The sequence below is a fragment of the Rhinolophus ferrumequinum genome, chromosome 6, assembly GCF_004115265.2.
Source record: "Rhinolophus ferrumequinum isolate MPI-CBG mRhiFer1 chromosome 6, mRhiFer1_v1.p, whole genome shotgun sequence".
Taxonomy (NCBI): domain Eukaryota; kingdom Metazoa; phylum Chordata; class Mammalia; order Chiroptera; family Rhinolophidae; genus Rhinolophus; species Rhinolophus ferrumequinum.
In genome coordinates this window covers 91043918-91057993 of record NC_046289.1, presented here as the reverse complement: position 1 = coordinate 91057993, position 14076 = coordinate 91043918, and the positions used below count along the sequence as shown (strand labels likewise).

Below are 14076 nucleotides of genomic sequence, written 5' to 3'. Positions count from 1 at the left end.
GATTTTAGCTTTTAATGCAGGAATAATTTGATGCTGATTTTAAATGTTAGAGCATTAATAGAAGATGAGAATATGAATGTCTGCTCTGGCTATAGTTTACTAGTACTTACTGTAGTCATTTTTACATAAACTGGTTACCCTTATACTTATTGTCCATTACAATTATTTTCAAATAATTGTCATTAAATCATTTAATTATAAAGCCAAACTGTTGATTTGCTCAACACATACAGTTCTTTGTATCCTCGTAGTTATCTGCTTATATAGCTTAGTTGTTTGCTCATACTCTAAAAATGAAATTGAATATGGAATTTACCCTAGTAGGTGTGCAAAGCATACCATGTTATCTTTTGTTTCTCTTCCTCTTTGATTGGATTAGATCCAGTGAGGCCTCAGATATTAAATCAACTCTAATGATAAATAATAAAAAGCCACTTTGAAGGATAAATCTAAAATTATTTGCTAAGTTGGGAAGGAAAAAGTTTCTTTTGCTGAAGATAGGCAAGTTGGAAATTCCTCCTTAAATATGCTACATTTATTCTTTCTCTCTTTCTGAGACCAAGGTTTTAAAGTCATTTTTGCTCTCCCATTGGTATGTGTATAGTTATGGTTTGTGGCATTTTTATGAGAAATAATTGATTATTCCCTCATTTTTTGTCACCGCCTCTCAATTTCTCTAATGGTTGTAATGAAGTTTCCATATCTTCCCCTTCACATTCTGCAGATAATCTAGTTTAGTTCATTTTTTTTCACCCCTATTTGATCTGCAAGGAATAATTTCTTCTTTCTAACCAACCAACCACCAGCATAACAATACACTACCTATTATCTTCAAACCCCAACCATCTGGGGTACAGAGGCATACTTGAATTCCATTACACATTCAATCCATTACTGATAGGAGCTACTGCCTGAATAATTAGAACAAAGATCTGAAAAGTTCATTAGTAAAAGAGACTATGGGAGACTTGCCTGTACATGAAAGAGGTAGAAAAAATGTTTTTTTATTAGCATGTTCAAGGTAGTCAAGATTTTAACATTTAAATCCTCACAACAACCCTGTGAGGTAGGTAAGTCATTGTTTTGTGATAAACAGGTATTTCAAATAAAGTACAATTTCTAAAAAAAATAAATATGCATTAGGAATAATTTTGTTAATGATACCATTTATGTATATGCTAGTATTTGTTTTTTTATATCTTGATTCATGCGATAAGGTGTTCCCCAGAAAAAGTTCACTGTAAATCAAATCCTATTTAAATACACGTGGGAAACTATTTAAACAAATCCTGGCGATATGGGATGTTTTTGTAAAATAAATCACTATTTTTAAATCTTACGTAAAAAAGGAATTTTCATAATATTTGCTCAAAGTGAGGCGTTCTCAGCAACGTTTCACTTAACATTTATCCATTCTTCAGTAAGTTGTCTCAATATGGCACCAAGCGAACGTAAGACTTAATTTATTGAGTTAAACCTTAGAAATTTGGTGTATGGCAGTGAACTGTGGTGTCATGTAGAAATCTCCAAATGTACTGAGTTCAATTTCAACCGAAAACCTAAGGTGGATTGTCTGTTGAAATGTAAACACTAAAAAAATGGTGATACAAAAAGTATTTTCCCTTGAGAATAGTACTTAATTTTTTCCTTTAAATTACAAAAAGAAGAGAGATCTTAGGATCTTTGAAAAGAAACAATATTCTGATAACTATAAAATTCTAGTGATTTCTATTGCAAATCAAAACCTCATGCTGCCAATTTACTACTTACAAAGGAACCAGGAGATGTTACTCCAAAAATTTAAGTTTTTGTTTCTCTGTGCCAATATGACTTACTAAGAAAAGAAATATTCTCAGGTACCCATTTCCTCCTAAGTATATGTTTAAAGTACATTTCTATTGTAAATCCAACATTAGTAAACATCCAGTTGCCTTATTTTTTTTATAGGTGTCTTACCTGCAAAATAATTTTTTTTATTGGAAAATTTCCATTACATTTAATTATGAGATAAATGTTCAGATTAGTTATATAACTTATTTGTAATAAAAACTTTAAGTTTAGGAACTTAGTTAAAACTTAAAATCTGCTGTTAATAATTCTTCAGCAAGTGGTTAAAAGAATCTGTCATTATAAAGAAATAATTCAAGCACAGAAAAACATTCTCACCAAAAATTTTTTTAAATTGCTTCAGGGAAATTAGGCAAAACAACAAGTAAAATACACTAAGCCATCTATAAAGCTTGTACATTCAAATACATACTAGATCCAACAGTGCACTTTGAGTTACAGCGAGGTAGGGCAAAGAAATACAGTCAGATACGTTTTGAACTGTTCAATTTATATAAACTGAAACACTGACTTGTACCCAGGTTTAATTTGGATGTCCATTAAAAAAAAAAAAGAAATTGAGAATTCAACTGACAAAGTATTTTCTTGCATTCAAGGGCAGAATTGTAAAAAATCTCTGAGGTACATATAAATAAAAAATACAAAGGCTATAAGATATATTTCATTTCAACATAAAATATGCTTGTATAAAAATAACCCAGGATATAGAAAAAGGAAATGTCAATGTTTTTGCATAGATTCGCTATATAAAACATTTACCTGGGGATAAACACTGGAAAATACATCTCTGAAACTAGTATAGTTGAACTATTTCCTTGGATACCAAGTACACACAAAACCCTTCATCTTGCAGAGCATGGGCAGGAGGGAAAACAATTTCATTTAGCATCAGTCTATATTTATTTCTCTGTTGATCGAATATAAACTAATGATGACAAGAGGAGAAACTCTGGGGGTTTATTTAACAAAATTAAATTCACATTTCTGAGGCCATCATAGTGCATCCAATGTCCATCAATCTGGAAAGCTGCAGAATAATGATGTTCCTCTTTGTTAAATAATGTGGCACCTTCCAACAAATACCTGTAAGTTCAATGACAAAGTGTAGCAGAAAGTTACAATACTTCTTCTTAAGATAAAACATTCCTTAAATTCTTAACTAAGGAATAAATAATTGAGATTATTTGCATTCCATTCCTTAAAAAAGATACCCATCTGTAAAACTCATGTACTGTAATAGGTAATTTGGAGTAAAACGTTTAAGAATTTTTTAAACTGATATAATTTAAGAATTAAAAACATATGTCTTAACTCATAACCTGTATGGTTCTATTAAATAAGAGAAAATACAAACAAAAACACATTCAAAGGCAAAAAGTTGAAAGAAACTTGTATGTCCTAATTTGTACGCATTATCTATAATAATGACAGTAACATTTTCTTTTTAAATGACCTCATACTATACACTATTTGGACTTGAAATACAAATAATAGCCAGTAGGTACTGGTAACTATGTATCAAATACTATTTCAAACACTTTACATGTGCCATCTCATTAAATCCTCACAATAATGGCACCAGATAAGATACTATGCTCTCTGTTTTATAGATAAGAAAACTGATGTGTAAACTGACCCAAGGTCACACAGCTTGTAAAGGGCGGGGCTGGGTTGGAACGCAATTCTGTAGTCCGAACACCTAACCGCTATGTACACTGCCAGCGACTGACTCCCTGTAGTAGATTCTGATTCAGGATACGTACATTTAGAGATAGCTATGATCTTTTCAACAGTATTTCTTTAAGGGCTGGTCAAAGTCATAATAGAATAGCAGAAAAGTATAAAATAAATTTATGTTTTACTAGTTTTTTAAAGCAAATAAACACCTACTTGTGATCAGATAAATCCAAGTTATAAGGTACATATGCTAGATCTTCAGATTTCCAATGCTGCATATTTAAGACAACAAAAGGGGGTGCCCCGTGGCAGAAAACTCGTTGGGAAAATTCTCTTAAGCCACCACACCTAAAATTGAAAAAAGGCATGAACTTTATTACACTTGGAACAAAAACTGCCTTTTATCACTTCTGGGCTGTCTTTATTACTTCATTTCATAATAGCGTAATTATCTATTTTATGTAAGAGTAATGGTGTGGCTATATTAATACTTTATATATCTATCACCAGAAGTTTACAAGCTGTGAGATTCTATATACAAGAAATGATACTTTTAAAATTCCAGGAAAAGCTATTTTATCTAAGCTTATAAAACCATGTAACAGTCTTCTGAACTGATATGAAAGCTTTTATTTGTAGATACATTTTTCTTTCTCTAAGATGGTTTCAAAGGGAAGTAGTGGCAGGGAGAGGAATAATACAATTCTTACAGGCCTCTTTAGACTGGATAAAATTCCCTAATTGCTTCCTTTGCCATTAGGATGAAGCAAATTCTGTTTTCTTGTTAGTACTAGATATTAAGTATATGGATCAGAATACAACAAATACAATTATACAGTAAAATCTTGATTAACCGGAATGCTCAGGGTACAATATTTTGGTTAACAAACATTATTGACTAAACTAAGTTAACCAGAAAACCATTTTGTTTCAGTATTTGTTGCTAAAATACATTAGTTCACTTTTGGAACCTCAGTACAATTAACTGAACATATTTTATTATTTCCTTCTTCTGTGATTGATTAGCTGTAAGATCATCCTTCTAAATATTAATTCTCATTGTACAATACTATAGATACAGAAAGTAAGAGATTGGGATGAATATATTCTTTCTGCCCCTTTGGATTTCCTTTTTTTTTTTTTTCCCCTTTACTATGTTAAGTTTTTTTGGTTTTAATTTACCTCTTTCTCCTAAATGGAGAGTGCTGAAAATATCCAGTTAAATGAGGGTCCCGATTAGCTGGGTTATGGTTAACCAAGGTTTTATTGTACCTACTCAGCAGTGGGGAAAAAAAGAAAAGGCATTTGCTTTTTATTCATCAATTAACTGTAATATTATATTCTATTTGATTTGATTATGACAACACAGAGTAAGATAGCATAGGAAACTAGAAGGTGTTAAGATTCCAAAAACGTCAGGCTTCCTAAATACTTATGAGTTGCTATTTCATAAAGAATTAACATCAAAGAGCTTATCAGTCCAGGTTTCTTTAGAAACAATAAAGAAATACTTTCATTTTAAATGCCTATCATATACTCACCCATGCTCTTCACACAGTTCAATCCTGGAACAGAATAACTCATCCACAGCCAGTCGTATTAAGTTCCCATGTGGAATTTCTTGGGGAGGACTACAACAATTGCAAAATGCATGTAAGAACTGTTCCAACATTTTACAGGTAAACACATTACTAGGATAACAAAATTCACAGGTCAATTCATTATTAGCAAATCAAAGTATAGCCTCTGTTACCATGTTTGTATTTCTTGTAGATAGTATGGAAACCAGTTGAACTTAATAAATGTTAATGTGTGAAGCTTTCCAAGAAACATTAAATCTTTCTGTAAACTGATCCTGAAATATGCAGTTGTTTTGACTTTAAAATTTTTTCCAAAGGATTAATGGAGGGGAGATTCTTCAATGGTTTAGGGGTAAGAAAGTAGGATGCAGAATAAGGATAGCAGCCAATTAGTTACCAGACAAAATGTAAGTGGAAGCCATTGTTGGCCTCAGCTACCTGATTTGTTTAAAAAAGTTTTTTCTGTATACTTCAAAGGTTGTTTTAAATATAGGATTAAAAAAATAGGCAAAAGCTTTAAAATTTTATAGAGTATGATAAAAATATTAAGGCAGCATAAATATTAGTATTAATATAGGGTTATTAATATTTCATTATAGTTTCAAAACATATACAAATTAAAATACTAGTAAAAAAACAAGACAAATTTCTGAAACGCTTTTGAATCTATGATGATTTAGAGAAACAGCACTTTTTCCCCTGATGGAAATTTCAAAATCGACATCCTCATATCAGCAAATGCAGGAAAATGGACAAAATGTATTCCAGAAAAAGAGACATTAATTGCTAGACTCTAAAAATGATAAAATATCTTCAGCTTTCCATAAGTAGTATGATATTATATTAAACTAAATATGGTATAAAGAAATGTGAATTTAGTAAGTTAGGGTATGTGATGTACATCCCCCAAAGAGAACAATCTTATTAGGTTTTTTTCTGGACCATAGGGCCAAATACACTTTCCAACAATGTGTTTGGGTCTTTTTATCCTGTTTCCCCCCCCACCCCAACTAGTAATTATCCCTTTTCCAGCTCGTGCCCCTGGGATGCTTTAATATTTCCCAACGCTCTACTAAGGCTTGCCAAATTTGGCTTTCCTCTCTATCATTTACCACCTCGGAGGTCTGCCTCCTCTGAAAGGCAAAAATACATAGCAGGCAACCAGCACTTTGCCTAGTCAGTGAAAATGCTTGTCACATCCACATGCCCTCCAGGTATTAAGATTCCAAGTTCGGGGTTTCTATCTATAATTGTGCCCTGGCCATAATGAAAGAGTACTTTCAATCTTCTTGTTCATGTAGAACTAGCCCACTCCAATATATTGGAAACATATATTAGATACAGTATTAAGTGTTCTCTCTTTTTTTTTTTTAAGATTTTATTGGGGAAGGGGAACAGGACTTTATTGGGGAACAGTGTGTACTTCCAGGGTTTTTTCCAAGTCAAATCGTTGTCCTTTCAATCTTAGTTGTGGAGGGCACAGCTCAGCTCCAAATCCAGTTGCCATTGTTAGTTGCAGGGGGCAAAGCCCACCATCCCTTGCGGGAGTCGAACCAGCAACCTTGTGTGGTTGAGAGCCCGTGTTTCAAACAACTGAGCCATCTGGGACCTCAGCGGCAGCTCAGCTCAAGGTGCTGTGTTCAATCTTAGTTGCAGGGGGTGCAGCCCACCATCCCTTGTGGGAGTTGAGGAATCGAACCGAACCGGCAACCTTGTGATTGAGAGCCCACTGGCCCATGTGGGAAATGAACCGGCAGCCTTCGGAGCACTGAGCTACAACTGCCTGAGCCACCGGCCCTGTAAGTGTTAAGAAGTTAAATTTGTGACACGAATTATCTATAGTCACATTAGTAAATTCAAAGCAAGATCAAAATATTTTGCACACTGAATAATTCATTATTTTGCACTGAAATAGTTATCAGTTGGTTTTGTAAATTTTTTGTTTCCTTAATTTTTTTATTCAATGACAGTTGACATTCAGTATCATCTTAATTTCAGTGTACAGCATTGTGGTTGGACTGAAGTAAACTCTAAGATGTCTGGATGTTTCTGTCATGGGACCAACTAAAGTGTCTTGCATTTGTGTGGTTGCTTTATGTATAAATAATTACACAGGGTCTACACTTCATTACAAAATACTATTTCTGCTAAAAGTGACAAAACAGACTTTAGAGCAACTTACTTTATATTAATTGTGCGCTGCTGATCTTCTTGCACTCGAGTTGGGCATCGCCAGTTGGAACAGTAACTCTCTTGTATGGTAGACATGAGATTTTCAAGATTTTTTGTAAAATTATCATGTTCATTCCCAAACAAATCAATTATTAATGAAGCTTTATGAACTTCAGATTTGTATTGCTGTTTTTCCATCTTGTCCCAAATCCAAAGCAGCTTCACAGTTGTAAAACTGTAGGTGTCCATTAAATAAAGAAAGCAGTCTACAAACTCTCTGCCTAAGTGAAGAGAGAGTTCCCTGGGAAAATTTTCATTTTCATTAAGAATGACATATAGTAACATCAAGAATCCATCTATGGTGCAGGTATTTTTCAGTCTTATTTCGACATAGAGTGGTGTACAGGATACTGCTTTGCGGCCAGCTTTGATAGTAAAAACACCTCCCCAAGGAAGAACAGGCCTCCAAAATGAGCGATCTTGGTTATAGTTATTTTTAATTGATGCTTTGATCTCTTCAAACAGTGTCTTCATCCTGCATTTTAAAAGTTAAAAATAGAACACATAGATTTGTGACTTCCTATGTTAAACGCATGCTATGTTTAAATGAAAATAAAGCTATCTAAAGATTTAAATTTAATTTGGTTAGATGACCTCCCAATGTAACAAAAAAATTTTAAAACAGTTCAACCCATGCGGCATTTTGGGGGCAATATGCATGGTCTTTGGAAAGACCACTTAAGAAGCTATTAGGTTGGTGAATACAACATTTTTTTTTTTGAGGTACAGAATGGTCATTTGACAGGCCTTTATATAATTATACTGCAGATTTTATCTGTGATATAGGGAACCCCTATAATAAAAAATCCTAAATGAAAGTAAAGCTATTTAAAAATACAATCTAAGTTTGGTTGGCTATATTCCTAATGTAAACCTCTTCCACTCTCCAAAATACAAGCTGTGCTTGATTTTCTTGTTATAAGTGTAGTTTCACTCATGAAACTGAGAGACTGTAATGGAATCTTTATTTGGGCTACTGAATAGTGGCCAATTAACTCTGAAAGACAAATGAGGAGAACTTAACTAAATATTAGTACAGATAATACAAAAATCATTTCTATGAAGTTTGGGATTTTTACTTGCAATTTAGGACCATGCTAGCTAGATATCCTATAATTTGAACTAGAGACTATGCTGTGAAGATCTGATTCAGAACTTGCTAAGTATCTCGATTCCCTTCTCTGCATGTCTTGGGAATGAATTAACTGGTGTCCTCCGTATTTAAATTGGCACCTGGCCTCCCCGAAACCTTGAGGATAGCTAAGTATTTTATTTTTAACGTAAATGACAGTATTCTAATAAACATGTTTATGTCATATGTATGTTATGTAAAGCAAAATTTAAAAAATTAAAGAATGATGTCTTAATGAAACTTAATTAAAAACTTGCTTTACTTTACTTGGGACAAAAAATGACTAAACCAAACACATCATAGGGTTTCCCAATATATTACTTATATGGAAAAGTATATTTTTATGAACATAGGGAAGCATCTGAGGAATAGGAAAAGAGAAGTGAGCAACTGAGGTCAGTGTCTTATTTTGACCCTCTTTTCAAGTGCCACACCCACCCAAGCACAACATTAATCCAACACTCAATACTGCAGACCTATGTGTTTTATTTGTGTGAGAAATTTAGTTCAAACCGCTTTTGCAATACTAGCAGACTAAAAATTCAATTCTACAATATATTAAACATACACACAGAATTTTCGGCTTGGAGAAAGATACTCTATACTCTAAAATATTCAACACTGTATTTAGTCTGAAGCGTAGATGTTAGTCAGTAACAGGTTAGCTTAGTCAACCAATCAGGAATAAGAGGGCGTGGCAAATTTGGAACCTAGGAAAACACAAACTCAGTTTCTTCTTAATAAGAACTGACTCATTTCCGAAGCAGATTTGAAAAACCATAAGGCACTCAAATACTTTAAAAATGAAAATAACTTTCTTCATGATTTATTTCTGTTTAATTTTAAAGAATTTCGTAGCAAGGTCATAAGATAAAGAGCTTTAGTTCAGATTCCTAAATATTGCATTGAAAAGGAATCGTAAATCTGTGTTGTTTTTTTCCAAATTATTTTTTGGACATGACCAAATGAAGAGTAACTGTAGCTCTGTAAAGAAATAGTTATATTCTAAGAGAATTAAACTACAATTGTATACATACTGTATATATGTATACTATATATACTATACCTATATAGTGTATATATATATAAATGAAACTAGCCTTGTTTTGGGAAAAAAGGAGGATAGAGAGGATTGGAAGAATTAGAGGGCACTTTATCTAATTTCGGCCTTAACATGGTGATTTCTCCAAGTAAATTACAGTAAAAATGACTAAGATGGAGAAATGGCTGTTAAAAAGCTTTACTTAAAATTGTTTCAAGATTTCGCCGCACCTTAGAATACTGTTCGTTAGGCACTGTATTAGAAGCCCTGGAGAAGGTATTCTGCTGTCTTTATTCTCCTGCCTCAACAGGCCCTCCAGTTTGAATAAACCTGCTCAACTCCCCCGACCTCTTATTTCCTTGGCAAAACACTTTTTTTTTTTTTTTTTTTTTTTTTGCGGTCATTTCCAAGGGTACTCCACGCCGGCCGTGGCACTGAATGCCCAAGGCACTGAATGCCGGACGCCTTAAAAACTAGGGGAGTCCTAAAGGTCCCCTCTAGAATCAGCGCTCCGAAATCTGAAAAACAGCCCCGCGCTGCCGCTCGAAGCAGCACAGGGCTTCGCTGCAGGGATCCGCTGAGCGCGGTGGGCACCCTCCGCGGCACCCCGTGTTCCGACCACGCCCACCCTGCCCCCGGCCCGCTGCACCCGGGAAGGCCTTGCACAGAGAGCTGGCCCCGCACCGCGGGCGGGTCCCCGAGGTGAGGCGTCTGGGCGCCCTGTCTGCGTCCGTGCAGTGGCCCCGCAGAGCGCCTGGGACTGCGGGCAATGAGCCGGAGGGCCGGGCCGCGGAAGGCGTTTCCACACCCGACAGTCTCCGTTCACTAGGAAGCCGACTCCTCGTACCTCCCCGGGGACCGAAAACCGCCGGTGCCGCCGCACCCGTCGCCGCCGCCGCTTGCTCATGGAGAGCCCGTGCTGCCGCTGCCGCTGCCGCCGCCGCTGCCGCCGCCGCCCCCGCCGCCTCATCTACTAGCACCGCCGGCTGTCTCGGCCGTTCCAGGCATGAGTGCTGGGCGCCGGCACGGCCTCCATCGCACCCGCCGCGGCGGGAGCCACAGCAGCTCCCGCGCCCAGGGCCGATCCGACAGGACCCACGGAGCCAGGACCGCGGGACGCGTAGGTTCTTATTACGGAGGAAGATTCGGCCTGACCTCCTCCCCCCTCCCCCCAGACCCTCAGTTCCCAGCCGCCTGACGGTGCAGATGCGCAGGCGCGAAGACGCCCTGGCCAAACGTGCGAGTATCTGGTGTGTGTACAGCGTTCAGCTTTGCCCAATGGGAACCAGGATCAAGTGCGGGGGGCGGGACCTCGCAGAGAGGGGCGGGGTTACAGTGTTGGGGGTGGATGGAGCAGCCGGAAGTGGGCAGGGTTTGCACGGAGGCGGAGCTTTGTTGGCAATCGCGCTTGGCTGTTTGCGGTGTGTACCATTTTGGGACCTTACTTGATTTTAATTTTCTTATAGGTCTTGTATTCTCAAATTCTTAACTCAGAAGGGAAAGTTTTGTGTTTTCAATAAGTTATAATTATTCAAGCTTTTGATTTAAATACATATTTAGGAACTATTTGAGTTAGTGTGTTAAATGATAGCGTTGACGGTAATAATTGGCCAAAATGCTATAATTTGTAATGGAAGTTAATGCCATTTAAATAAATAAGATAGTTTTATCTCATTGTAGAGATGAAAAATTTTTGTTTTGAAGATGATAAGACCCCACACATTAAGTGACAGCAGGAAATTTTAAGTTAGAGTTGCTATGCCAGAATCTGTGGGTTCAACCATTATTCCTGTTCAGTAGGCCCGAATTCTTGTCTCCTCCTTTAAAGAGTCAAATCCCGTATGGCTCTGCTCCCGGAGAACGCAGGCCACCCTGGGAAACTACCTGCACCCGCAGTTAGAAATGGGATGCTGTTGAGATTTTCTCCCATCTAGCTATTCAACAAATAATGATTGTCTGGAAAGTGAAGCTCAGTCTCCGTAATACACAATTCGTAGAGCTCAGCGTCAGCCCAGCGCATCATTGTGGTCCTTATTCACAGCCCAGTCTGGCTGAGGTTGGACGCCTTTTTGACTAGGGTGATGGTCAGCCAGGGCTGTAGCAGGGACCTTCTTCATGCACCTCTCTCAAGGAGTCAGGGATGGAGGCTGAGAGAGAAGTTTGACTTACTGAAGATAATTACTGCTGGTGGAGATGGGAAGAAATGGATGTCTCTTAGAACAGAGGGGGAGGAAAGATGGCTTTGCCCCGCTCCCCAAGGACTAATAACTGTCAAAGTCTGCTCTTTTTAGTTTTCTGGTTTTCCTTATTATGGTATTTCACAGATGAGGAAACTGAGGCTCTGAGAGATTAAATAACTACTGTGTCTGCGTTGAAATTCACATGCACAAAAGTTCATTTTCAATATTAAAACCACCCTGCAAGTAGAAAGCCCTTTAAAAATGTTTATAAATTGGATTATATGTTTAATTGACAACGTTTCTCAAGACGGGGAATTCATTTTATACTGATTGGGTCATTTTCTTCCCCAAAACAGACCCAATAGTGTGGTTGTGACCATTTCTTGAGAATAGCAGGGAGATGGCTCATTAAACTCTGCTGAGACTTGGCGAGGTGGAGGAAGCATGCATTGCTTGCATATTTGGATAACTCACAAACCTCACTAGGCCTTTACTGAGATTTTCATTCTGCTCCCTTTCTGCTTTCCTCAAAATCTGTCAGCTGTGTTGCAGGGTTTTTTGAGATAGCTTTATTAAGATATAATTGTCATAAATACATGGAGTGTATTTAAATTATATAATTTGATAAGTTTTGACATACGTATACCCCCTTGAAACCATCACTACAATCAAGTGGTTATATCTATCATCCTCAAGTTTTCCCGTGTTCCTTTGTAATTTTTTCCTCCCAGCCCTCCCTGCCTCCCACATAAGCAACCACCAATCTACTTTCTGTCATTATAGATTCATTTGCATTTTCTAAAGTTTTATATAAATAGACTCTGATGGTATGTATTCTTTTTCAGGGGTCTGGTTTCTTTTACTCAATATCATTATCGTGATATTCATCCACATTGTTCTGTGTACCAATAGTTCATTCCTTTATATTGCTGAATATGTTCCATTATATGGGTGTACTGCAATTTATCCGCTTATCTGTCGATGGACATTTGGTTGTATCTAGTTTTGGGCTTTTACCAATAAAACTGCTATGAGCTTGTGTACAAGTCTTTATATGGACATATATTTCCTTTATTTCTTGGGTAACAATCTAGAATTGGAATCGTTGGATCACATGGTAGATGTATGTGTAACTTTTTAAAAAACTGCTAAATTGTTTTCCTGATTGGTTATACCATTTTACATTCCCATCAGGAGTGGATTCAACTTCCATTTCCTCTGCATCCTCACCAGCACTTGGTGTGGTCAGTCGTTTTTAGTTTTAGCCATTCTAACAGATGTGTATTCATATCTTGCTATGGTTTTAATTTGTATATTCCTAATGACTTATGATTTTGAGCATCTTTTTATGGGCTCATTTGCCGTCTAGATATCTTTTTTTGGTGAAGTGTCTGTTCAGACTTTTGTTCCATTAAAAAAATTGGGTTGTTTGTTTTATTTTTAGAGTTCTTTATATTTATCTGCAAACAACTTCTTTATCAGATATATGCTTTGTAAAGATTTTCTCCCAGTATGTGGCTTTTTACCCCACTCTCTTAACAGTAAATTTTGAAGAGCAGAAGTTTTCAATTTTAATCAAATCCAAACTATTTTTCTATGGATTGTGCTTTTGGTGTCATTTTAAAGAAATCTTTGCCTACTCTAAGCTCACAAAGACCTTTTCCTATCTTTTCTCCTAGAAGTTTTACATTTAAGCCTGTATATATTCAGGTCTGACACATTTTGAGTTTATTTTTATTTGTGGTTTGAGGCATGGATCCAAGTTCATATTTGTTACACATGGATATCCAATTGTTCCAGCAATATTTGTTGAAAGCCATTCTTTTTCCACTGTGTTGCCTTTGTCAAAAATCAGTTGTCCAAAGTCACTTTATAAACATTTTATTTAATATTTATTCATCATCAATTATATGTCACACAGTGTGCTAGCACTGGAGATATGTACTCAGATCAGTAAGTGTTCTTAGGTTGCAAAGACTAGAGAGCAGATATGGCTCACTTAAAATAAAAAATTTATTGGAAGGATGTGAGGTATAATAGAATTAAATAAAAAGCTGAAAATCACATCTCAGTTACCTTGGTTGGTCAGCAGGGAGGTAGTTCCCCAAAGGACAATGAGATCCTATTAACAGAAGAAGAGGGAATGGTGCTGGGCAGATATAAGAATGCTTCCCAACTTTTTTTTACATCTACACATTATAAATGATCAGAATTGGGCAGTGTGTGAGGATAAACTGATGGAAATTAAGAGGTATCTGTATGCCATGTGGTGCAAATATTTATTACATTTTCTTTATGTTATATAATTGTAAGAAAAAGACAAAGTATTAAGGAGATATGAAATACTGAATTTATATGAAACTTCTCAATAAAATCTATTTAAAA

General features: G+C 36.3%; 1 protein-coding gene across 3 annotated transcripts; it reads right to left on the bottom strand.

Moving 5' to 3' along the window:
• Positions 1-1016: 1016 nt before the first annotated feature.
• Positions 1017-10684, bottom strand: C6H14orf28 (chromosome 6 C14orf28 homolog). Of its 3 annotated transcripts, XM_033107084.1 has the most exons (6): positions 10359-10684; positions 7288-7812; positions 5067-5156; positions 4708-4797; positions 3739-3873; positions 1017-2931 (listed from the first exon to the last, which is right to left on the bottom strand). In XM_033107084.1, the coding sequence occupies exons 2-6, from the start codon at positions 7809-7811 to the stop codon at positions 2748-2750; spliced, it is 1023 nt and encodes a 340-aa protein (XP_032962975.1). In that variant the 5' UTR covers position 7812; positions 10359-10684; the 3' UTR covers positions 1017-2747. The 3 variants fall into 3 exon arrangements, with proteins under 3 accessions (XP_032962975.1, XP_032962978.1, XP_032962976.1); XM_033107085.1 differs by lacking the exon at positions 4708-4797 and having other exon boundaries at positions 2500-2931; XM_033107087.1 differs by lacking the exons at positions 3739-3873; positions 4708-4797.
• Positions 10685-14076: the final 3392 nt, after the last annotated feature.

Coding starts and splice junctions, on each gene's coding strand:
- C6H14orf28 (XM_033107084.1), bottom strand. CDS start 7,811: ATGAAGACACTGTTTGAAGAGATCAAAGCATCAATTAAAAATAACTAT. Junction 3,874..4,707: donor TCTCCATTTAGGAGAAAGAG/GTAAATTAAAAC, acceptor TTTCAATTTTAG/GTGTGGTGGCTTAAGAGAAT. Junction 2,932..3,738: donor TTGGATTTATCTGATCACAA/GTAGGTGTTTAT, acceptor TTGAACTTACAG/GTATTTGTTGGAAGGTGCCA.